At 37.4% G+C, this 25,756-nt stretch overlaps 3 protein-coding genes across 3 annotated transcripts; all 3 read left to right on the top strand.

The window, feature by feature from the left end:
• The first annotated feature begins 3,730 nt into the window (after window positions 1-3,730).
• LOC113751089 (potassium transporter 8-like) lies at window positions 3,731-10,417 on the top strand. Its single transcript, XM_027294953.1, has 9 exons — window positions 3,731-4,296; window positions 4,402-4,603; window positions 4,699-5,185; window positions 5,279-5,332; window positions 7,491-7,751; window positions 7,836-7,888; window positions 8,440-8,563; window positions 8,668-8,922; window positions 9,209-10,417. The coding sequence occupies exons 2-9, from the start codon at window positions 4,562-4,564 to the stop codon at window positions 10,276-10,278; spliced, it is 2,346 nt and encodes a 781-aa protein (XP_027150754.1). The 5' UTR covers window positions 3,731-4,296; window positions 4,402-4,561; the 3' UTR covers window positions 10,279-10,417.
• Window positions 10,418-11,136: 719 nt separating this feature from the next.
• Window positions 11,137-15,425, top strand: LOC113753784. The gene is made up of 7 exons (XM_027298023.1): window positions 11,137-11,490; window positions 11,604-11,684; window positions 11,778-11,954; window positions 13,264-13,434; window positions 13,673-13,885; window positions 13,964-14,052; window positions 14,289-15,425. Exons 1-7 carry the CDS (start codon window positions 11,406-11,408, stop codon window positions 14,964-14,966), a joined length of 1,494 nt encoding a protein of 497 aa, XP_027153824.1. The 5' UTR covers window positions 11,137-11,405; the 3' UTR covers window positions 14,967-15,425.
• Window positions 15,426-22,709: 7,284 nt separating this feature from the next.
• Window positions 22,710-23,842, top strand: LOC113753785. The gene has a single exon (XM_027298025.1). It carries the CDS (start codon window positions 22,932-22,934, stop codon window positions 23,463-23,465), a length of 534 nt encoding a protein of 177 aa, XP_027153826.1. The 5' UTR covers window positions 22,710-22,931; the 3' UTR covers window positions 23,466-23,842.
• Window positions 23,843-25,756: the final 1,914 nt, after the last annotated feature.

Genomic DNA, 25,756 nt, shown 5'->3' with positions numbered 1-25,756 from the left:
TGATTTGATTCTTTCTAAATAAAAAAAAATCGGCGACGAAATGTTGAACATTGAGCTGTCGAGATGAGCATTTTTTCAGTGATAATATTCGACTTTCCCTTTTTATTCTTCTATTTTATGTTGTTTTGTTAGCGAATTATTGCACATCAAGCGCAGGAACTGGAATCCGGGACAGACAGCCGAGAAAGATGAGACAGGAGTTCATTCTTGACCGAGAAAGATGGGAGTATATTAAGTCAGAACTTCAGAGTCTTATTAATTTGTGACTACTGCGTCTCAAGTTGCAAGAGTTCTTGGGCACACCCATGAACATGTTATGGGTTGGAACTTTAGATGAGACTGGAGTTCTGGATCCCAGTCAACATTCTGTTAATTAAATAAGTAAGACGAATGATTCTGAATTATTCACTTGTTTAAAGAATTCAGTTTCAGTTTGAACAAATTTCATCCACCCACCATTATCGTCCTATACCTTTTCACTTTATCCTCAAAAAAAAATTAATCAGCACAACGTAAAATCCAAGATGAGCACGTCTGTGTTTAGTGCATTAGTTAGAGAGTGGAGATATGGAATGCCACTCATGCAATGAACGTGCCATATATGATTGATCAGAAAAAAAAAAAGGGGGGAATTGGCATTTGGACTTCTTTCTTTGATCTTTCTGGAAGGTGGACGCATTTTTGTCCATTCAATCACCAAACTTCAATCATGACGTGGTATTCGGGCCCGCCCCTCTCCCCCACCGGGGGGACCATTTTGCCAGTTTATTACAGTATTATTTTTTAAATCTACACTGACTAGATTTGTTCTGAAAACATAAACAATGCCCCACAGTATCTCATGGCGGATATTGTGATCTCACCCTCTTATCGTGGACCAGTACTTAACGCTGCACAACTGATTCCTGTAGCTTGCCTCTACTGCGCGTACTCAATATGCCACTACTTCATCTGTCCCAATTTATTTATCATATTTAGAGATTTTAATATTTTAATAATAGTGATTAGATGATGATATTAATAAATTTATTTTCAAAATTTTTCTCTAAATTTTAAATTTAGTATAAAATAAAAATAATTATAAGAATAACATTGAAAAAAAAGAGAGAGAGATCAACGGTAGTTCTGATTTTGATAAAATGACAAACATCTGGGGACATTTCAAAACGAAAAACATAACACGATGAATGCGACGGAAAAGTCCTAATCTCTCTCTTACTTTGTGGAGTTAACCGGGAGGATACTGCTACCGGTGACCTCATGAGGTTAAAAGTTTTAGTTACGCTCTAAAGAGGAAAGAATGATAAGTCAAAAACAGAAATCAAGATTTAATATGTATTTTGAGAATTTTGATCAAAGATTTTATTGGCACTACTTCACAGTATGTAGTTTTTACTAGAATTGAGTATTTGTGGGGGCTGGTTTGATAAACGTTTAGCCGTTCAAAAAAGATTTGGAGCCTTTTTTTTTTTTTTTTTTACTCAATTACCTTGGAGTGTTGACGTAAGCAGTATCTTTAACACCTTGGCATGAATTCAACGGGTGATTTGTAATTTGGGCAAATGACGAGGAAGATTCTCTGGACTGGGTCCCTCTGCGGTTGGTAAAAGAACGACCCCCTCTGGTACTGGTAGGCGATTGGTGTTCGAGCCGGCTCAGTCCAGCTCAATCTCCACCGTTCATTTGACACAGGAATAAGATCCAGATTCTTCTGTATTTTGGCCAAATTTGATAGATGCAAATGTAACTAATTCAGAAAAATAAAAGAAAATACAAAATAACCACTTCGTACAATATTTATTAAACTTGGTTCAATCCGACGGTTTAACTATTAATTCGTTGAATAGCCCACTTAATCAGACTGGGTCTTTGTCAACTCGTCAACAAGCTAGTCATTAAACCGAGTTTACAATAGTGTGTTTGGATTGTAATTTATTACATATTATTTACACCTTATTTACACACACTAATTTATTTGTATTATCAACATATTTTTCAATTATTTTTTAACTGACATACATCATGTCAAAAGAATGCTATAATTTTTTTTTAATAAAATTATCTCAAATAATTTACTATCCAAACACAATAACATATTATTATTTTTGTGAGAAAAATTTTAGTAAGGTGTTGTTCGATCTAGGGGCCTTGTATAGGTAAATAGAGTGCACTGACCACTAGGCCACCAGTCTACTCGGCTGTAACCTTTTTCATATTATATAAACTTTTTTAGCCAACTCATTCCTTATTCCTTTTTTTAAAATTATTTCTCTAAAACAAAATTAATTGGAATCTTTTTAATAAACCCAGTCTCTATAAGTCACTAAATGGATTTCAAAAGTATTATAGGAGTATTATATAATTCATTTTAAAGACAAATTTTGTTCCTAATAAACTTTTGCTCTTAAAATTCATAATTAAGCTAGACAATTACACCAAATACAGATAAAATTTTACATTCGAAGGTTGGTAGATTACTAACCAAAATTTAGGCTTTGGTGATTCTTATAATAATTAATTATTCTATAACTAATTAAATCAACAGAGCATTTACTTTGGCATATTTTATCAATGCCTAAACCATATACCCTATACTAAAAATATGAGATGTTATGTTCAAATATATTTAATGACCTATCCATTCAATCACTTACCTACTAATTGAATCAATAACTGATTGACCCACTTATTTTTCTGAATTTTTCGCTGAATTATATTCAATAATTACGTTATATTCTACCTTTCAGTCGAAATGATTACAGCAAAAATATTGGGAATAATATCAAAAACCTCCATTGAAATTTCTTATGATATCATTTGGCAATTCTGAAGTTTTAAAAATATCGCTTCCCTCTATTAATAATTGTAAAAAGATTTTGTTAACTCTTACTTGATACATAATTAACATACCAAATAAATGGAGTTCATAAACATAAAAAAGAAAACAAAATTCACTTTCCTACTTTCTTGTTTCTCAGAGATTTTTTCTTACTCATTTTTTGGATGACTATATGATTTTTTTTTCTCGTAAATTATAGTAAATTGAATTTTATTTATCTTTTACTTTTTATGAGTGTGATAAAGTGGGGTATGATTTTTTTATTTATTTTAAGTTAATTTTTATAATGATTAGTACAACCTAAATGTTAGGGTCATGGCTCGAGTAAAGTTGGAGAAAAAAAATATAAGATTCACAATAAATCAGTTTTGAACATATAGAATTAAATTGATGGTAGTGTATTTATTTACAAATATCTTTTTTATTTTTTAAATTTATATTTTTATGGACTATAGTTTTATGATGTGGTGGTACTATTACAGATTGTTTTTTGAGTGATGGTGTTTTTTCTGGAGTAAACAAAGTGGTTTAGAAGTATTTTTAGTTAGCAAAATTAGTAAAAGGATAGTTTAGGATTTTTTAAAATTTTGTTATACAAATAACAAAAGTAAGAAAACTAAGTGATATTTTTAAGGTGCTAGGGGCGCTAAGTGACATTAAGAGGAAACCCCAGGAAGGTTTCTGATATTATCCGGAAATATTTACTATACCATTAGGACCCTGTCCCCACCCGAGTCAACCCGTCTGAGTAACTGAGTCCCGTCTGAGTGCCCAGTTCCGTTCCTATTTGAAACTCTTAACACGCTTCTTTCAGCCTTCACTGTTCAGGGCCCACAAGTCTGCTACATGTAGTCCTTCCTGTCCTCCTCCTCCTCCTCTCCTTTTTTTTTTTTCCCCTACCCTTCTTCTCAATCGGCAACTCACAGTCCGACGCAGCAAGAATATACCCGTTAGTGTCTGCACGCTTGACAGGCTCACTCTCTCCCTCATCTCCTATGTTCCTCCATATCTCAACTCCATTCAATTTAATTCTTTTCCATCTTAGAAAAAAGCTTAAAAAAATAAAAAAGTGGACGGAGCCAGAGCCAAAGCCCCTTCGGTTCTTTTACAAACTGATGAAACAAACAGCCGCACTCCCACCTTGAATATTCTACATTTGCAGCGAGCTGGACAAACACAAAAACATATTATATAGTAGAACGGAGCCAAAGCCTCCCCGGTTACTGAGCAAACAATTACACCAAAACGCCCCCACAGCAGTCACATCCTCGTCAAACAATATTTGCTCGCATTTTTTTTCTTTGTTATCTATACATGGTTGGGCCTACTTCTTGTGATCAATAGAAGATTTTCTGACTCAATGGTGGAGGGATTCTTTTGATTTAGTTGTTTCCAACTCAACCTTATGTCTCACTACTCTTGTCAATAACATTCATGTAGAACAGTGCACGCACCCGGTATTTTTATTCTCTTCTGCTAGATATTCTAGAGCACAGATTCTCACCAACTTTGTTTCTTTGAGTACTTGTTTGACATTTTGGTGTTTCTTGTTTGTTACTCAGATGCCCTCATTGTCAACGTTTTCAGCTTTCTTGTGAAGGAAGGCCCCGTTTCTCCTCTAATAGTTGGATTTCTTCAAGCCCTCTGGTGCTTGCCCATTTGGGTTATCTCCGCTTCTTTCTCAAATTTTGATGGAACGAATGGGTTTTTGCTGATTCTGAAATGGCTTTGATGGATGTTGAAACTCGTACAAATCCCATTAAGGTGAGAGTCTTGCATTGAGCTTCTGTAGAGTCCCATGTTCAAAGATAGAATGCTTTTATACCGATAATCACGCTATTGTTCAATTGTTGTTGCAGAAGGAGTCATGGCGGGCAGTGTTGACTTTGGCTTATCAGAGTTTAGGTGTAGTATATGGCGATTTAAGCACTTCGCCTTTGTACGTGTACAAGAGCACTTTTGCAGAGGACATTCATCATTCAGAAACTAACGAGGAGATCTATGGGGTGTTATCTTTCATATTCTGGACTTTGACTCTTATTCCACTGCTTAAGTACGTCTTTATAGTCCTTCGAGCGGATGATAACGGTGAAGGAGGGACCTTTGCTCTGTATTCTCTGCTCTGCCGCCACGCCCGGGTGAGCACCTTGCCAAATGGCCAGGTTGCTGATGAGGAGTTATATGAGTATAAAAAAGACGAGATCGTGTCTGCTGATAAGGGTTTCGGATTGAGATTGAGATCAACATTAGAGAAACACAAATTTTTGCAGAGGATATTGCTTGTCTTGGCCCTGATTGGGACTTGTATGGTCATTGGGGATGGAGTGCTGACACCGGCGATTTCAGGTTCTGGCGAGAAAGTTCTTTGTTTCTTTTTATACTGTTTAAAATTTGTCAATTGGAAAGTCACCAATAAGTTGGTTTGGTTCTTTTTTGCAGTCTTTTCTGCAGTTTCTGGTCTGGAGCTTTCCATGGCAAAGCCGCATCACCAATGTGAGTCCCTTGTTCTATGCTCGACAAAGATATGCGTGCTTAATTTGGCTGGGCTACTGCGAATATTATGCATGAGTATCTCATTACATTGACCACTTTACAAATTAAGTTGGAAATTATGCATAAAGAAAACTTGTTAGGGACACCGACTTGAGAAACTAGAAGTGTGTGATGCATAGAATTCAGATCGGAAATTGGTCGGTTAGAATATAAGCCTCACATTCGAGCACGGAGCCGAAGGGCGGCATATTCCTGTGAAATCAACTGCCACTGGCAATACTTGGGCCGGCGGTCTCTAGCTATTGTTTATTTAGCCGGTTAGACTAATTCATTTGTCATATTTGATTTTGTGTGATGCTATAAATAATAAGGGACTGTCAATGGACCCAAAGAAAATGATATTTCAATTAATTATCAATTGCTAGGACTTCCTTTGAAATCTTGTAGAATTCTGTAGGCGTGTCGCGTGTGGCATGTGGATAAAGACAAGGTAACCATTGCAAATAGACAACCTTTATTGTGGGCCCCGTTAAATATAACTAGGACAAAGTTTCTCTGCTTGAATTAAAGTCATCTCAAACCAGCTCCCCCACCATCAAGCCTTTTAAGTCATCTCAAATTTTGCTTCTCCCTAATTGTCACAGGTGTGGCTTTCCAAATTCAGACGGGTGTGGTCGATAGTGGTTCAGTCCCCGTCAGTCCCTTCATAGGCTCAGTTGGATCTCCCCTAAAATAGGATAGAATATGAGTAGATGTAGAATAGACAAATATCGAGTGTCGAAAAAAAATTAAAGTCATATCAACATCAAATCAAATCAATATCAAATGAATTATAAAAGTTAGGTCTCCAACTTTACATTGAGGTGGTAGGCCATTTTGGATTGTCCTATCTAAAAAGTGACCATGCAACTTGAGACATCGATTAAGTTCTTTCTAGACAATCTCGTGGGCGCACTTTGTAACTCTTGAGAGTACGTAAACACAATCTCTCTCACAAATGGGAATTAAATTGGAATGAACTACTGTATAATAAATAGACCTACTGTATGGTATTGCTTGGCTGACAGAATAACAAGACCAACAATGAAGCTTGAAGTATGAACAAGGCCCACCATATTGAGTCGAGATGTTGAGCTCAATTTTCCAAGGATTAGTTGATTGCAGGATGTTCGCCATGTTGAGAAATGAGAAACTTACTGAATGTCAAATATCATCCTAAATCAAAGACTAGATTGAAGTTATTGTGGCACTACTTGATTAGAAGTGGAATGCCTTACAATCAATAAATCTTTATTTGCTGCTGAGAAGAATTATTGGAGATTGCACACCTAATCTCTTGATAATTCAGGCTTCTATATGTGAAATTCTTTTTCGCTTTTGAAGGTTTTTTTTTTTGCCTTTTTTTTGGGGGGGAAGGGGGGGGGGGTTGGTTGTTGGTCAGTTTGCAGGATTACGTGCGGGGGTCATCTTTTAATTCCATCATTACTGGTGTTGAGAATTTGGCGTAAAAATTGAAGTTGCTTTTATTAGGTGCAAATATATTTCAACCATGGATTTTTTGTGGTTTCTCTAATATACCTGTTTTTATATATTTTCTGTAGTTAAAATAAGTGGAACCCCCCATTATTTCCCCCATCACGGATTTGTTAGTGTCATTTGTCTTTCCTTATTCTGGCGTGATGCTGTTAAGGGATGTTTATTGGCACTTCTTGTCTCATTGTCCTTGTGTAATGCTCTGCAGTGAAATTTGATAGTACTGGAAGCACTTCTAGCTGAAGTCTTGTTACAGCTTGTACATTTTACAGCGTGACATTGCATCTCCAATTATACTCCAGCTAATCATAAGTTAGTTTTAATTACTCTGCCAGTTTAGGAGTATTTGTGATATGTTGTCCCGCTTCTTTCTTGTTGCACCTAGCTGTTTGGTCCGCAGAGGATGGTCAGCCTATAGCTTCATATCTGGCAGATCTTTGAAAAGACGCCCTCATCTCTGTATGCATTTCTAAGCTGCTAAACTGGTTTTACTTTCTCGCCATGCCTGTGCACATTTAAAACTTAATGAGTTAGGCAGGATCACCTGATTTTTTCTTTCACTTCTTTAGCACGATTCTTCTATTCGAACCATTCTGGTGATGTAGCTCTGTGGTTCGATCTGCAGATGTAGAAGTTCCAGTTGCTTGCGTCATATTGCTGATTTTATTTTATCTCCAACATTATGGTACCCACCGGATAGGATTCCTCTTTGCTCCAATCGTAATCACATGGCTTTTCTGCATCAGTGCCATTGGCCTGTACAATATTTTTCACTGGAATCCTCATGTTTATCGAGCAGTCTCTCCTTATTACATGTACAAATTCTTGAAGAAGACCCGAAAAGGAGGTTGGATGTCCTTGGGTGGGATTTTGCTATGCATGACAGGTAAATGTCTGGAGAAAGTGGCGTTTCCGGTGTTTCATGCTTGTGATCTACTCTTATTTTTGTGCGTGCGTCTACATCTTTCAGGTTCAGAGGCCATGTATGCTGATCTTGGTCACTTCTCTCAGCTGTCTATAAAGGTAAAATATAGAATTTCCCATTGTTATATTGTGTTCTAGAGTTTTCTAGTTTAAGTATACAAAAGAAAAGCATAATTTTGGCATGTGATCATCTAGATTGTAAAGTTAGATCATGTATGATATCTCATTCTGCCTGAGCCACATTGAACTTGTCACGCAGTTCTTATAATCCTAATTAGTCCTTGTAAAGTATGTGAGGCGGTGGGTTTGCAGTTTAATAATCTTCATATGTAACCAATTATTTCTTATCACATACACAGAGGTTCATAGAATCTTCACATTAATAATTTAAAACTGCTGATTGTGGGTATCTAGCGAAAATGATTGGGGGTTGTTGGTAACCAATTTATTCTGGAAAAGAAAATGTAGAAGTTATTTAAGACAAAAATGTTGAACTGGATTGACGATTGCATTTTTTTTTTTATGTCTTAGCAAAAAGTTTATTGCTGCTAGATGGCAAATGAATATTATGTCTAAACACATGTAGCTTGTCGACCTGGCCAAACTTCTTTGCAAGCAATTTCTGTGACTGATTTGGCTTTTCGCTGCAGATAGCTTTCACTTGTGTGGTGTACCCTGCCCTGATCCTTGCATATATGGGACAAGCTGCGTATCTTTCTAAGCATCACTTGATTGAAAATGATTATCGCATTGGATTCTATGTATCGGTACCTGGTGTGAACTCATCTTCATTTTCTTCATCAGTTTGGAAGGAAATTTTCCAATGACATGGATAGCTCCGGTCTTTTAGCCTTAACATATATTGTTTTTTTTTCCAGAAAAGATAAGATTGCCAGTTCTTGTTATTGCAATTCTAGCTGCTGTAGTTGGAAGCCAGGCCGTCATTACCGGAACCTTTTCTATCATCAAACAATGCTCTGCTTTGGGTTGCTTTCCAAGGGTCAAAATAATACATACATCATCTGAAGTACATGGGCAGATTTACATTCCAGAGATCAACTGGACTTTGATGTTGCTATGCTTGGCTGTTACTGTTGGTTTTAGAGACACAAAACACATAAGCAATGCATCAGGTAATAACCAAGCTGAATCTTCATGCCTGGCTCTGCATAACATGCTTTGGTTACAAGGATTCTTTTTGGTGCATCTTGTCAAATCTACCTAGTGTTCAAGTATGTAAAAGACGGACAAGGCATTTGAACTCTGCTGCTTTACACGTTATAGAATCAGAATGTTGGTGCTATAGTTCATTTTAGATGTACATGGAGCGTAGTCAATAGCTTTATAGATCAAAATGTGGTTCCATGCAAATTTCTTCTTCTGAATTTGGCGCTCTAGCTCATATTGTTGTCTTTGCAGGTCTGGCAGTCATTACTGTAATGCTGGTGACAACCTGCCTAATGTCTCTCGTTATAGTCCTATGCTGGCGCAGAAGCGGCTTTCTAGCTATTTGTTTTATATTCTTCTTTGGTTCCATCGAAGCGCTCTACTTCTCAGCTTCTCTTATCAAATTCCTCGACGGGGCTTGGGTCCCAATTGCTCTGTCATTCATCTTCCTAATGATCATGTACATATGGAACTATGGCACGCGGAAGAAATACGAGTTTGATGTCCAGAACAAAGTATCAATTCAATGGCTCCTCGGTTTAGGTGACAACCTCGGAATTGCGCGTGTGCGGGGCATTGGTCTGATACATACGGAGCTTGTATCCGGAGTTCCTTCCATTTTCTCTCATTTCGTCACTAATCTCCCAGCTTTTCACCAGGTGGTCATCTTCCTTTGCATAAAATCTGTGCCAGTGCCGCATGTAAGGCCCGAAGAGAGGTTTCTGGTGGGAAGAGTTGGACCAAAAGGATACCGACTCTACCGATGCATAGCTCGGTATGGTTATCGCGATGTTCACATGGATGATGTTGAGTTTGAGAAGGATCTTGCGTGCAGCATAGCTGAATTTATTCGGTCAGAAGGGCTCGAAAACAATAATGTAAAAATAGAAGATGATTTTGAGGATGACGAGAGGATGACAGTTATCGGGACTACATCGACTCACACGAATGGTATAAAATTATGGGAAAGTAACGGAGGAGACTCATCTGATGATACCATGGCCAGCGTTGCAGAGTCGAGGGAGATCATCAGCTCACCCAGGGTTCCGAACAAGAAAGTAAGGTTTCTGGTGCCCAAGAACCCGGAAATGGATACGAGTGCAGTGGTGGAGCTGCAAGAACTGATGGAAGCCAGGGAGGCAGGGCTGGCATTTATACTAGGTCACTGTTATGTGAGGGCAAAGAGCGGTTCGAGTTTTATGAAGAGGGTCGCCATAGATGTGGGCTATGATTTCTTGAGGAGGAACTCTCGGGGACCATCCTATGCATTGAGTTTTCCTCGCGCATCGACTTTGGAGGTTGCGATGGTTTACCATGTGTGAATGCTATAGCCTATAGCTAGCAAGCATATGGTGATGTCTCCTCCGTTCTGTTCCTTGTTTGAAATTTTTTTGCAGTAAATGACGGTAGTACTAGGAACAGAACACCATATATATATATATTAATACTTCTTCTGTCTGACGGCCAGATCAACAACATGCAAAAAAAAAAAAAAACAAAAGAATTAAGCAAAGAACGGGATGGGCATGGTGGGACTTGTTTTCAATAACTTGTGGATGGTGGTGATGAAAATGATTCCGTCCCAGTAGTTGAAGGCATGTGGAGATCTTTTCATCAGAAAAGAAAACAGGAAACCAACGTATCATTTTATTATTCGTATATCAAAACGCAAAGCCACGAGTTTCCTTTCCTTTTTCTATTAATTATTAATTAATTTTATTACCTCTCTCCATCGGATGGACGACAGTAGTTCCCTCTGCACAGGACACAACACCAGATTCCTTACTTTCCTATCTGGATCGAATCTCGGAATCCCAGATTACCCCTAGGAATAGTACTACTACTACTGCTACTAATGAGAAAGTAATGAGAAGGAGATGGCTAAATCCAGAGAGAGAGTAGTATTCACTGACCAAAGATCAGCGCAACAAATGGCTTTGAAGAAAAATATGCATTTAAGGCAGAAACAGAGCGCCATGCTTCCTTTCTCTTTCCTGTTTTACTTGCTTCTTTACTCAACCGAGACTGACCCCTCCCTCCCTCCCTCAGCATTTTCTACTGCTTTATGCAGCATATTACCTTGTTACCTTGAAGTAAGCTCCCTTCTGTCTTACACTTCTACTGCTTATCACTACCACCCAGAGTACTATTAAACCTTCCAATATCCATCTTTTGTTTTCTTGTCTCTTTTAATTCTCCATTCCTCTCTCTCTCTCTCTCGCACTAGTCTCACTCGCTAGTTGCTCTCCGTTTCTGACTTTCCGCTGAAAAAATTTCTGCTTCTTATTACAATGTAATAAAAAAGGGTGTGCAGTATATGCTACATTCTGTCCTCTCGGTGGGCTTTGTTTCTTTGTGTTTCCCTAAGTCTTAGGGAAATGCAGAACTTTTAAACCTTTATTATTCCAACAAGTTTTTGTTTTTTGCTCGTGTGTTGAAGTCAAGAGCCATGGCAAAATTTTGGATCATTTTATTCCTTGTTCTCGTGTTTCTAATCTCCGGATGCACGTCGGCTGCGGCCACCCCTGCTGCAAGTGAGTGCATGCATATGCATATGCACGTATAGTCTGTATTTGCCGTCATGTTTTTATGGTGTATGAATTGTTTATGTGTCTCAAAATTGAATCTTGTTAATGTGTTTGTACAGAAATTGTTGGTGGGGTTGTTACAAATGTTGCTTCTACACTGTTCAAGTGGTTGTGGTCGCTCAAATCAACTTCCAAAACAGGTTAAAATTCTCTTCTTTGGCCTTTTCTCTTGCAAATATATTCCTGTTTCTTGATATTATTAATGTGATTGATGGGGTATGGTTTGTCTGCAGCAATTTCAAGCCGTTCCATGATGAAATTTGAGAGTGGCTATACTATTGAGACTGTGTTTGATGGAAGCAAGCTTGGAATCGAACCTTATTCGGTGGAGGTGTCCCCATCTGGGGAGGTGTTGCTTTTGGATTCTGAGAACAGCAACATTTACAAGATCTCAACACCATTGTCCCGGTGTAAGTTATTACCGGCTCAACAGATGAATTAGTGTTACGCTGTGCATAAAGCGCGAACCGCAATTTCCAACTTCTCAGCTCTAAACATTTGTTAATTTTGGTTTTCTAGCAATGAGTTGGGTCCGAAGGTTTTATCAAACTTTTGGGTCCTAAGGTTTTTCTCTTTTGAGTTCTCTCGAATCCAACATTCGTGATGGAGCTTTGTTTACATGAAGACTCGAACTTCTTCGTTTGCACTAAATGTTTCCCCCTGGCCCTGAGAGTTTATAACTGATTCCGACTCATACTATAGCGGATTTGTTAGCTTTGCCTCCCTTCTCAGACCGAATCCTCATCTAGTAACCAGCAAACTTGTCAACTTTACTCTTTTCGTGAGACTCATTCCTATCCTTTATCCTTCCGCACTTCTTGAGATAGGCAAAGGAATTAAAATTAAAGAGACCTCGGTCCCTCTGTATCCACCAAACTACCAACCCCTTCCCTTCAAAACCAAAAAGAAAAAGAAGCAAGGATTCAAACGAGAAGGAACTTTGCATTTTCTGAAGAGAGGGGGGGGGGGGGGTTGGGGTTTTGTAATAAAATTCTTTGTCTGTCTTTACAGAATGCTCAATGCAAAAGGCAAATAAGAAATTCCAGTTGAATCCAGTATGGTACCTGCTAATAATCGTCCTTGCCTACCAATCATTTTTATTTGTAGGTTGAAACATTAGTGTTTACCGTGATTCACGAAATTATGCGGTGGCTACTTGAGTTTTCAATCTTTGCTGGACCTAGGCTGTAAGAGGTGTTAGCTTGTTAATTTGAGATCTGCCTTCTGCTCTTTTCTCTGGTAAATCACAGTTTAGTGCTATGATTTTTGGAGAAGTAAATTGATGAGCTTTTGTCTTTATTTATTTAGTTTGGGCAGAATAATATCTTTTTGAAAGTAGACACAATGTCCTGGAAGCTGCTTTGGAATCAAATTTTTTTTCTTTTGGAGTTTTATCACAGATTCACTTGTCTTCCTTGACCAGTATTTTCAGAAGTCCTGGATGCTTCGTATCTTGCCTTTCTTTTTCCTTTCACCGTTGCCTTGCGACGGGTTCATGGCAGTTAATATTTGTTTAGCCTCTCTGTATAAGATTCTTCACACAGATTTAAGAGGCTAAAGCTTCAAGCTTCGTCACTGCTAAAAGACATTTCAGTATCTCTTGCAACCTTTCACAAATACTTATTTTCTTTTCTTCGTTATTTTAACATGTGAGATTCTGTTTTGAGATTTTGACTTCACTGAAATTCGTACTTGTTGAACTGAATGGTTGAGCCACAGATAGTCGACCCAAGCTGGTATCTGGATCCCCTGAAGGATATTCAGGGCACATTGATGGGAAGCCAAGAGACGCAAGGATGAACCACCCAAAAGGGCTTGCAATGGATGACAGGGGAAATGTGTATGTTGCAGATACCATGAATATGGCTATACGGAAAATAAGTGACAGCGGTAATTTGCAAGTGCTCATGTCAGCATTATCCTATTTTGCGATGGATTTTTTCTGAGGCTTCAATTTATCTAATTCCACCTCGTCCATTTTTCCTACTCCCTCCTCCACAAAGAAAGTCAAAATGAAATGACTGCTTCGTCATCAAGCAAAGCTCATTTAGTTCCTCATTGCATTCCTTTAGATTCAATGAACGTGAAACAAAGTGCTGAAGACCTCAACCATTTTCTGTTCATGCAGGGGTGGTGACGATTGCAGGGGGGAAATGGAGCCGTGGAGGAAGCCATGTTGATGGCCCGTGTGAGGATGCAAAGTTTTCAGATGATTTTGATGTGGTGTATGTTGGAAGCAGCTGCTCACTTCTGGTAGTGGATCGAGGAAACCAGGCAATTCGAGAGATCCAATTGCACGATGATGATTGTTCTTACCATTATGATGACAATACACACTTGGGTAAAACTTAATTTCATAGCCATTTTCTCAAATCCATCAAAATGGATATTAGTCAGCTGCCTATTACATTATTTGCAGGTATTGCAGTGCTTGTTGCTGTTGGTTTCTTTGGGTATATGTTGGCCTTGTTACAACGTAGAATCGCAGCTATCCTTTGCTCCAATGATGTAAGTAACTAAGGCCTTAAAAAACACTTTAATTTCCCATTTCAAGAGCAGATTTTTTGGACATTTGAGTATTGAAAGCAGGTACTTGTTCTGTAAATATACTTTTACATTATAATATGTTTAGTAATTTAAACACCACACCCGGCCGTGGTACTTGGACAAATTTCTGTGAATACTTCAATGGTGTAATACCTTTTCTCATCTTACAATATCAAAGTTTGTTTTGTTATCTTTAGGATCCAAGAATTCATGCCAAGAGTATGCCACCAGCCCCATATCAGAGGCCTCATAAATCGATCAGACCTCCCTTGATTCCCACAGAAGGCAATTATGAGAAGCCAGAAGAAGGCTTATTTAGTTCATTGGGAAGACTTTTTGTCAACACTGGATCATCTGTAATTGAAATTTTTGGAGGCTTGTTCTCAGGTTTTAGGAAAAAGCCATTCCACCATGTTGTTCAGCAGCATTACAATCACCCATCCCAACATCCTAATTCTTGGCCCATGCAAGATAGCTTTATAATTCCAGATGAAGATGAGCCTCCCTCAGAAGAATCTAGAGACCCTACACCAAGAAAAGCTTACCCTTTTATGACCGGAGACTTGGAGAAGAAGCAAAGCCGGTCTTATTACAATGGTGGATGGAATGCTGATCTCCATCCGCAACAACAGCACCAATTTCAGCAGCAGCTACAGAAACATCATCAGCATCATGAGAAGCACCAGTCATCCAGAGCTCAGACTTGTTATGAGCAAAACTGCGAAACAAATGAGATCGTCTTTGGGGCGGTTCAGGAGCAAGCTGGACGGCGTGAAGCAATGGTGATAAAGGCTGTTGATTATGGAGATCCTGTCCATAACAGTCACAATATCCGATCAAGATATAACTACATGGGGTACTCTTATGGATATTGATCACTTGTTCCCTGACATGATACAGAGAAAAATGTCTCAGGTGAGAGAATGAGACTGAGAAAGATGAGATGATTTTAAGAGAAAGATGCGCTGTTTTTCTGGAAGCAGGATAAAGGGTTTCTCAGAAATTTAGGAACCGTTATATATCGAGTTGCTGTATTGTCTTTCTAGTTCTAGATCCTGAATTGGAATGTACAGCTAAGAATTGGACGCAGACAACAAATTTACCGTAGAACAAAAGAGATGGGATAGTCTGTACAAGTTTACACGATGGTAATAAAAATCATGCTTTCCTGCTATAGCTGTCCAAGTTAAGGGGAAGTAACACAAATGTGCAGGGCAGCTTCAAAAATTTATTGATAGGGGTGTCTTAAAGAACAAGATACATGTACCTTTTGCTGTTCCATTCAAGCCTAAATCTGGGGGCAATTCAAACGAGTGGAAAGAATTTCTTCAAAAGCTGAAAGATTAAGAAACCAATTACTAGTACATATTCTTTACTTGGCCCCTTGCTGGGGATGCTAGATCTTTTTTCAGGTTTGGTTATTTGATTTTGTTGGAGGAAAACTAATGCATGTGCCGTAAAGAAGTATGAAGCTCTAGTAGATTTTAACTTGTGAAGTGTGCCTCTGCAGCATATATTAATTCGAATCCTATCTTTGGAGGAGGAGGGAGGAGAGGGGGGGGGAGCAACCTCCTGTGACAAATGATGACATCCCATGAAAGTGATATTTGCATTATCTATTTCCTTGGAGTAATGAAGAACGACGAGAGTTGAGTATCACGATATCCTGAACAGGGACCAAAAATATAGGAAACTGCCGGGTGCTATTGCAACGGTACTGAGAAGAGCTCCACGGCACGGCCATCAAGGAATTAAGGAAGCTTCTGCTTGCTACACGATCTTGCAAAACCTTTTCATGCATGGCAAGAGAAAATGATAGGCGTGCAGGATCTACCTCCTCCGTATTCTCTTCTGGAGTAATTACAATTTATTTATTTTTATTAATACATCTAACATGTGTATTATTAAGTTCTTCTTGACAACGACTTTTGCCCTCTCACATATTTTTACTTAATATGTTCTCCATAAGTCATAGCCACCGCCCCATGCAAAAAGTATTAGATGTATTACATGCACTTGAATATACAGAGCATACAAGAAATAAATACACCACATGAATGTATTACACCCAGTCCAAAGGTCCACTTGTAGGACAGGTAGTATATTCTCCAAGGATCCAAACAAGCAGATGTATTACACCCATATGTATGCATTCTCCAAAGGTTCACTTGAAGGTCAAGTGGTATGGTCAAGGGTCACACATACATGACTCTTGAACATATCTATGATCTTCATTAATTTTATTTTATTTTTCTATTTTGAGAGCAAAAGAAATAAATATTCTCGTTAGAATTTAAATCATAAATTAATAAATAATATTTGTACTTAGTTCTGACAAAAATGGCTTACAATGAATTCTTGTATTTAAGGATTGCAAAAACTTTAAATTCTTCATTCATAAGTTCTTCATCTACAGAAGAGCATACAAGAAATAAACTAATATAATCTTTTGCTAAGAAATCTCCTAATAAATTGCAACTGAAGATACTTCTAATTCAAAATACTTGAAAATATCAAAAAACACCAATTGTTGAACTACTCTAACAATTAACTAATAACTTAATTTATTAACCAAATAGACCTATTCTAATATTAAAAAGTTGCATTGTTTCAATGGTCTTCCTAGTTTTTTTTTTTAGTCAAATGGCAACATCTACTCTACTCCTACTCATATTCTAGTCTATACTAGGGTGAGGGAAGACCCAACTGGATCAATTGAGAAACGATGAGCTTTGAATCACCATCGGATCCGACGGGTGCACTACACACCCATATGAATTTTGGAGAAGCCACATATAGTGGCACAACAATGATGCGAGGAAAATTTTGAATTCTTGACCTCATATCCCACCAAAACTTAAAATCTTTTATGGGAGACAAAAAGTTTCAATGGTCTTTCTAGTTACTTTGCTGCTTTTGTTGCAAATTTAGAATTGTCTTTTAAAAATCTTCAAACATTGTTTCTGACAAGACTTTTATAGAATATTTGTAAATTGATGACTAGCCTGGCGATGAACCACCTGTTTTGGCTTTGTAAGCCAGATTCTAAAACAAATGGTGACATCTTTGACGTATCCAAATAACCTCTTTAAAGGTCCAAAATGGAACATCTTTCTGTAACATTTGAACATCAACAGAAAACTTGCAAGATGCAAAATATTTGATCAAACAACAAACTTAATTTATTCGACACCTTCCACTTACCAAAAAAATAAAAAGTTGATTAAAAACAACTTAACTTATTAACCAAATTGGCCTATTTTAAAGTTAGAAAGTTGCAGAAGAATTTGCATTATTCTAACCATAATGTTTGTCATATTTCCTTTTTCCTTGCTAATGGCCACGCAGTGAACTCGTGGGTGGATCACTAAATATGGTGCAACAATACTTGGCAAAATGACATTTTGAAAAATTAAAATTTGAAACTTAAGTGGGCAAAGCAAGGGACTAGAAAATGATGGGAAATGACGGCGCATCCTTAGTTGATATCCACAAATTTTCACTACCTTAGGTTGGCTAAAAATGCATTAAACATTATTAACGTGACGAGGAACATGGATATCACGGCGCTTAAAGCTTAAGGACTGCTTCAATGGTAAATCATTTATCCGGACCAAGAAAATCCCTTCCCATCCAAGAAATAAAAAAAAGGAAAATGGACACAAATTAAAGGACGGTGACATGATATATAAGTAGGTCAAGCAACGTGCTGGCGAAATAAGATACAAGCGTCATAATCATAACCTGCTCGGTGTTTGAAATATGGCGGGCCAGAAAAAAAGGACCAGTTTTTCTTCTTCTTCTTCTTTTTCTTTTTAAACTTTTTTTATTAAAGGTTGCCGCATTTTGAATCCTTGGAGTTCATATACTTCTCTAGACGAACGTTTCATTCCTTGCAAGCATAATCCATTGCCCGCCAAGCAATTGAAATCCAATGCGTACCTCTATAAGCCAAATTATTAATTCACGACTCAAAAAAGAAAAAGAAGAGAAAAAGGAGGCTAGAAAAATGTTCTAAACAGTCCTCAACATTACAGCCAAGTTGTATTAAACTAAATGAAATACATTGGAGAAAACAATAAAAGAATGATCATATTTTACTTCCGGTGATCCTTAATTTACCCAAAAGGGCAAAAAAAAAAACGGAAGTCGATATAGACGTACAAAAACAAAATCATCATCTAGGTGATTAGAGTAGTATACTTATGATTGCACCGTGCATCCCTGGAACGGCAGCTAGCGCAGACATGTTGTTGAGTTGGGGAGATGGGGTCCCAAATCCCAAGTCAATTATGCGTACCAGTAGTGAAGGAATGTCCTTGGCCGGGACTTGGGCCAGAACTCTTGACAGCTTGAAAAATAAGAAGAATGTCGTGGAGGCGATTCCTATAAGCTCCTTGAGCGTGATATGATGTTGTTTGAGCATGACACGGATGATGGTACCGATGGTTTGGGAGATTAAGACGGCGAGCTTCGATCGAGGTGACTTGAAGCGAGCTGAAGCACAAGCATAAGGCGATAGCAACTACTATTAGGAGATTGTTTTGCTGTCTGGTGCCCATGATCGATACTCAAATTAAATCAGTGAGAAGCTTTTCTTTTTGCTGCAAGAGAGCAGCAAATTAGATGTATATGATGTATGAAGCACTAAGTCCCCAGTTGCTAATTCGTTTTGATGTATTTATACCGAGGCAAAGATTGTGGCTAAGATCGTTTGACCATATGAGAGATTGGAACGGAGCGGTGGCAAAAGTGGGCGGTTCAAACACGCTTGGGATGCTACGGCTGTATTAAGGAAGCATGGGTGGAAAAAATGCACATACGAGAGACGGAGTCAGGAAGAGGGTTTGAATTCTAAGGATGGAAATTTTCTCGGTGAACGAGGCCGAACTGCGAGTGTTTGAAAAAAAAATATGAGACGTAAGTTCACATGAGAGAGAGCGTGAGCTTTTACTTTCAAGTCCAGTCTAAAGTACGTGGTTGACCGATTAATGTTACTACCGCTGTTATTATGTGGTAATGAAATTTTGAGAGAGGACTTGATGAGATTGAGTTTGGTATGATTCGGTCCAATCGTTGTATTTTTTTATTATAATTTAATGTATAATTACGTTACATTATTATATTCAAAAGTAAAAGTGATGTAATAGAATAAAATATTTAACATATATTTAGTACAGCATTATCATGTATTTTTATATCAAAACTTTAAACATGTACAATGATTGGACGAATCTGCACAAAATACAGGTCTGTTTGTCTAAAACTTTACTGTAACTTACTGTAGAATTTTTTTTTAAAAATTTTTGAAGTGTGTACATTTTTAAATATTTTGAAGTGTATAGTTTACAATTTTTGAGAAATTTTTTGAAATTATTATAATTAAAATTTTAAAAAAACTTGTAACAGATAAACTTGACAAAAGACTTGCCTGCCAAACAGGATCACAGTTTCACGGAGTCTTTGTCGGAAAATTCAATGGGGAGCTTCTTGCCTTGCGGCTACATTAGCATTTATTTTGACTATTAACCACTCCATTGAATTGAATACTTATTAGACTCTCTTTCGTTTGGCCTACATTTGACTATTTGTTTGATCAAGTCACCCAATTCAAGTTGAAATGTAGTACAAGCTCACCAACCAGGAGACTTGCCAATCCAAGAGAAATGGTAAGAATGGGAAGGAAGAAAAGTTGTCATTTCCTAACAAGAAAAGAAAAGAAAAAAAAAAGGCCGAAACATCGCAATGAACTTACCACATTCGATTTGTACTTTTTTCTAGTCGAATACTGGTCAAAGGTACTTGGGAATTTCCTCAAATTAATCAATTAATTCCCAGAGTTTAAATTTTGTTCTTCCCCATCCCCGCCAGTCCTTTCTGGGCAGGTTATATTTCTATACTGAAAATCGAAATATGTTTATTTATATATAGCCCCAAGAAAAAAGGGAAATAATTCCTAGTTAGCCATACGAATCACAAGAGACCCTATAGACAATTGTAGGATCTGTCCGAAGTTACGCTGAATATCAGATCCGATGGTGTTGAAACCAAAAAAATTGTCCTAAAGACACAATTGTTCAAAAGTGTAAGGTGGTACAAATAAGTTTTTCTCGTTCAGCAGAAAATTCAAGCTGGGCATTCTTTTCCAATTTTTTCTCAGAATAACGCAGGCTAAATATTTTGATGTTTTGGGATCATGTAAGAAGGCCATCCCTATGAATTGGATTCATCCACAAATGGGTAAAAACTACTAAACCCATGAATTGAATCACATGATTCAGCCCACGGAAGGATGGCGAACTACTGGCCCAACGGGTGTCAGACCTAATAGTCTGACACCGGAACCAAACTTGCTGGAAGAACATGACAAATGAAGAAATAATTGGTTGTTAATGCTCTTTACACAACTTTCTTTAGATTTTTTTTTTTTACACACTCTTTAAATGTTTTGCAGGCCATACATAAACACGTAGAGTAACTGAACTGCTATAAAAAAAAAAGTGTATTACGAAGTCTTTTGGAACGTATAAAATATCACTCGCCTTTGTAAAATAGGCAACTGGCTCAGATGACACTACTATTAATTTAAGTCACGGTTTGTCTAACGGGTGTTTTATGGATACTGAGGCGTTGAGTTTTTAGAAATATATAATTAATTAAAAATATATATATAAATATAAGAAAATTAATTTTAAAAAAATATATAAATATAAGAAAAAATAGTACTTGTTACTGTATGTGTACAAGGGATGAGTTAAATGGAACGTAGCTGTGTTAATTAGTGCCTTGAGCAAAGTAAGCAGTAATTTAGTGAAAACACACGTAGACAATTACGAATGAATGCCGCCCAATCTGACGCCTACATCTGCTGAGTGACTCTGGGCATCCAAAGCGTTAGGTGGGAGGAGGGTCAGCCCTGCTTTCTGACTTTTTTGAGCACCGCCCATCTTCTTCTCCCGGAGTTGAAGAATTCTATAGTGAATCTTCAGACACCAATCATTTCGCTCGAGCAGGACACAAACCAACAATCATTGTATAAAATTACAGTCATTTGAGTTCAATAAATTAAAAAAAAAAAAATTCTTAATGGGGTGTGTACATATATATATATATATAATTATTATTTTTCTTACATTTGTATTCTTTCTTTAATTATAATTGTTACATTTCTTTATATTTATATAATTTTTAAATTATTTTATTTTTTTAAATTTAACACTTAAAATATATATTAACGGTGCCAAATGCGAGAGTAATACATGACAAACACGCACCTACCTAGTGAACTAGTAATAATAACACTTGCAAGAAAAAAATAAAAGAGAAACATAGGTTGGCGACCGTTGTCAGACGAGGATTGAGGCCCCCTAGCACCATAAGCAATATATACTAATATATATAGTTCGGTGTATATATATACTCCCTCCCTTTTTTTATAACTGACGTTTAAGGTTTTGCACACCAATTAAGAAAAGTTTTTCATTGTTTAAATCTATACACTACTTTCCTTTTGTACCCTTATTAATTGTCCAATTCACCCATGTTTTCTCTCACTAGAGTATTAAATGGTGCTGTTTTACTAGGCCAAAAGCAATGCAAACTAACTCCCACCAATTATGAAAAGAGAGATAAAAGGGTAAAATTGTGAAAAAATAATTAATGCTGCATGGGGATAATAAAACGACAGATAAAAGTACTTAAGAGCAAATTTCTTAAACGTCAGTTATAAAAAAAGAGAGGGAGTATATAGTTGGAGATTTCCCTTTTTTAATTTTTGTCTTTTTTTGTCGATTAGTACTCAAGTGTTCAATAACAAGAATCAGTGACAGTTGAGCACCAACTAATACACCCACCTTAATTGCGGTACCTACTCATTAATCATCTTCCCAGTGCCCCCGCAATCATAAAACCCTCTCGCCATGTCACAATTTTGAGAAACAATCCCAATCCATGATGGATATTTTACTCCCTTCCAAATATTTTACGTAGAAAATCATGGAAATAAAAATAAACTTTTTCTGTGTGCAACAAATTGCATTTTCATAGTGTACCTATTTGTTTTTGTTTTTTTATTTAAAAAGAAAAAAGAAGACAAAGTGAAAATGACATGTTAATGATAAGAATCCAAATGTCGTCGAAATTTAAAAGCAAAAAAAAAAAACACACTTTTAATTATCGTTGTATCTATTCCCCATTAGCCCCTTTTTAAAATTTTCATTTTTTTTATTTGGGAAATGAGTGTTTTTAGTAGTTTTTCATACTAGGAAAATGTTGTTGCACTTTTTTTTTTTTTTGTTATTTGTATTACTATCATTTGTCTTATCCTATAATCTAATAAATAAAAATTATATGATTACAATAATAATAATGAAAGTGTGATTAATAAAAATGGGAGTAGAAATAACAATTCCCTTCCAACTAATATCCACCTGCCTTTATGAAAAGTTTTGGGCTGGCCCCAGTCACTGGCTCCAGCTGTGACCTCCTTAGTTATTAACGGATATACTCCACTAATCAGCAGGCCCGCTCCCAAAGAGAGTTCCACCTCATTCACAGACACGGCGGGTAACCTTTTCCCAACGGTATTTTCGTTACGCTGTGTAGCCCCAACTCCCAAGGCTGCAGGCAGCCTACTATAGCTCACCCCTTCCCCTCTCTCCACCGTTCTGAGACTTATATAAGCCATTGAAGCTCTCAGGGCAAGGGGCCGGGGGGGAGGGAAGATACATGGATAGATAGAGAGAGAGAGTGTGTGTGTGTGTGTGTTAGGGTTAGGGTTTCTCGAGAGTACGAGGGAAAAGCCCATTTCTCTCTCTATCTCTTCTTACTTTTGTGTGTTGATGGCCGCACACAACAACAACATTCCGGAGTTTTCGTCAACGGAGACAGACTCCGATGAGGAAATGCAGGAAGAGTTGGCATTCGCCAACCGGAGGGGCTGCTGTTTCTGGCTCCCGTGTTTCGGCTCCGGCCAGTCCGACACGGTCTGGGAGAGGATATCTGCGACGCCAGAAAAAGAGGAGACATCCAGGTGGAGATGGGATTGGTGGGACAAAAGCTTGAACGCTTTAAAGAAAATCAGAGAATGGTCGGAACTGGTGGCTGGCCCAAAATGGAAAACGTTCATTCGCCGGTTTAACAAGACCCGCGGGCTCAAGGGCGGAGGGAAATTCCAATATGATCCTGTTAGTTACGCTTTGAATTTCGACGAGGGACCGGGGCCAAATGGCCCTTTGTTTGGGGATGATGATCGTTTTTTCCGTGATTTCTCGTCTAGGTTTGCTTTAACTCCCGGGAGGGTAACGGCCAAGTCGCTCGTGGCGGTGGCGGAGGCGGGGAAGGATGGAAACAGCGTTCACGTGAGTTACACGTGATGAATGAAGTTGTTTTAGACGGATGGGGCCGCTTGCCACGCTGCGCTGAGGGATGGGCTGCAAGTGCGGCGCACAATTTGCCAACTTAAGGAGCCTGGAGCCCACGTAACGGGCTCTGACCCGTGTTGTCAAGCGGATTAGTTGGGATTTCCTTTTTCTTTTTTCATTTTCTATTACACAAAATTATGCATCTCCCAAATACTTCTCTATTTCTTGATTACATTCAATCTTTTTTGTACTCTCCTAGCACAGTGTTAAACTGTTTTCTTTTGTATTTATATTTTTGGCTGTGTAGGAGCAAAAAATAAAGGGGTTGTGGTTTTATAGGTTGGGATTAAATTATACTTGTAGAAAACAGCGGAAAAGATTTTGTTTTTGTTCCTGTCTCTGGTTTACCGTATATGATTTTGTTTTTACAGAAAATTAAGAGATACAGCATATAAATCAGTGAGAGACATATCCTTATCGAGCTCTGCTTGGTTACTGTCAATGACAAAAGGTAACAAACAAGGCTAACGAACGAACCTCTCAAGTATTGCCAACTGAACAGGCTGTGTCGTTCTTTATGTGTTTCAACTTTATTTCTCTGCTTGTCTTCCCTTCCCTGGGCCAAAATTCAAGCGCTGGCCAAAGTATTACTATCAAATTAAGGAGGGTTGTCTAAATCCACACCCTTAATAAAGCTTTGCTTTCGGTTAAGGAGGTTTGTCTAAATCCACGCCTTTGATACATTGATGACGACCTGTGCTATTGTGGAGTTAAAATGGAGATGCGTATCCAGTGCCTTGCTCTAATTCCATACGTGTAGTGCACTCATCTGATCCGATGGTGGTTCAGTTTTCGATTCTTCTGTAGATCATCCGTTTGATCTAATGGTGATACAGTCCCCGTCGATTTTCCTATAAATCCAGTTGGACCCTCCTCTTAGAATATATTAGAGTAGTAGTAAGAATAAAAGTAGATGCATGATAGATAAGTGACGATTGACAGGAAAAAAGAAAATAAACTGGATGGGGTTCATGGAAGCAACTTTGTTGTGTTTTGTTTCCTGAAAAAGGGAAAACAAATCAATTTTAATACTGAACCCTTTATTATGCGATAATTCAACGTCTGACCTTCCAATAACTTTAGAGGCGATTTAAAATCACTCAAAATCCCAGACTAATTGGAGGATGTTGTTGAGGTGAGTTAACTATGTTGCTATAGAACCCTGAAGGAGAAGTCGATGAGCCAAAAATAGCTTAGAGCATAGTTATTAAATTCGGCCGACTCGGTGAACCAATCGTTGGGCAGAGTTGGATTTCTAATTAGACCGTTTAAGCATAAGAATCGTTGACTGGTCAATGATTCGGCGGTTCAATTGGATTAACCTAGGAACCCGATCGATTTTGTCTACAAACAATTGTGGAAAAAATTTAGTTAGTTTTTGCTAAGATTCAAACTTGGGATCTTAAGTGTATGACTAGAACTTAGTTACCACCAAACCACTTACCAAATGTTAGTAGAGTAACTTTCTTATAATATATAAATGTTTTGTCAATTATATATATATTTTTATTTTTTTAAAACAAATTTATTTGGAATCTTTTAATAAAAACTTATGACCCCCCAAACTTTATAAGTTATAAAATGAATATAAAAAATAACATATTAAATAATTCATTTTAAAGACAAATGTTGTTTTTAATAATTTTTTGCACTTAAAATTCGTAAATAAGTTAGACAATTACACTAAATACGGATAAAATTTTACACTTGAAGTTTGATAGATTACTAAATAAATTTATAATTTATTGATTCTTATATGAATTAATTATTCTATAGTGAATTAAATTAAATCAGCATTTGCTAAAGTATTGTTTATTACAATTTATATCATATATCTTATATCAAAAATTATGAAATATAATATTCAAATATATTTAATGATGCACTGATTGAATCACTCACTCACTGATTGAACCAATAATCCATTGATCGACCTCCTTCACTGGGTTTCTTCCTGAGCCGGGTTTAATAACTATGACTTTAAAAGAACGGAAGAGTGGCGCGTGGATTGCGAGAAGATTTCTTGGTGGTGCCTTGATACATGAAGAAAAAGGCTGTTCAGCAATCAGAAGGAGTCAGTCACTCAACTACTCACAAGGTCTGGGTCCACTCTGTGATTGGGGCCTCCAAATTCCAAAACGCTGTGTGATTATTGTTTCCTTCCTTTTTTTTTTGGTTTGAAAGATGTGATTATAATTGTTTCCTTCTTTTTCTCTTTACTAAAAAGCTTGAACAAAAGAACA

Source organism: Coffea eugenioides, chromosome 11 (genome assembly GCF_003713205.1).
Source record: "Coffea eugenioides isolate CCC68of chromosome 11, Ceug_1.0, whole genome shotgun sequence".
NCBI lineage: Eukaryota > Viridiplantae > Streptophyta > Magnoliopsida > Gentianales > Rubiaceae > Coffea > Coffea eugenioides.
The sequence above is the reverse complement of the archived record's forward strand: the minus strand, read 5'-3'. Positions and strand labels throughout refer to the sequence as shown.

Excerpts from the sequence above, each read along its gene's own strand:
- LOC113753784 (XM_027298023.1), top strand. The coding sequence starts at position 11,406 with ATGGCAAAATTTTGGATCATTTTATTCCTTGTTCTCGTGTTTCTAATC. Across the intron at positions 11,491-11,603 it reads TGCGGCCACCCCTGCTGCAA|AAATTGTTGGTGGGGTTGTT; the intron begins GTGAGTGCATGC and ends GTGTTTGTACAG. Across the intron at positions 11,685-11,777 it reads CAAATCAACTTCCAAAACAG|CAATTTCAAGCCGTTCCATG; the intron begins GTTAAAATTCTC and ends GTTTGTCTGCAG.
- LOC113753785 (XM_027298025.1), top strand. The coding sequence starts at position 22,932 with ATGGCCGCACACAACAACAACATTCCGGAGTTTTCGTCAACGGAGACA.
- LOC113751089 (XM_027294953.1), top strand. The coding sequence starts at position 4,562 with ATGGCTTTGATGGATGTTGAAACTCGTACAAATCCCATTAAG. Across the intron at positions 4,604-4,698 it reads CTCGTACAAATCCCATTAAG|AAGGAGTCATGGCGGGCAGT; the intron begins GTGAGAGTCTTG and ends TTGTTGTTGCAG. Across the intron at positions 8,923-9,208 it reads ACACATAAGCAATGCATCAG|GTCTGGCAGTCATTACTGTA; the intron begins GTAATAACCAAG and ends TTGTCTTTGCAG.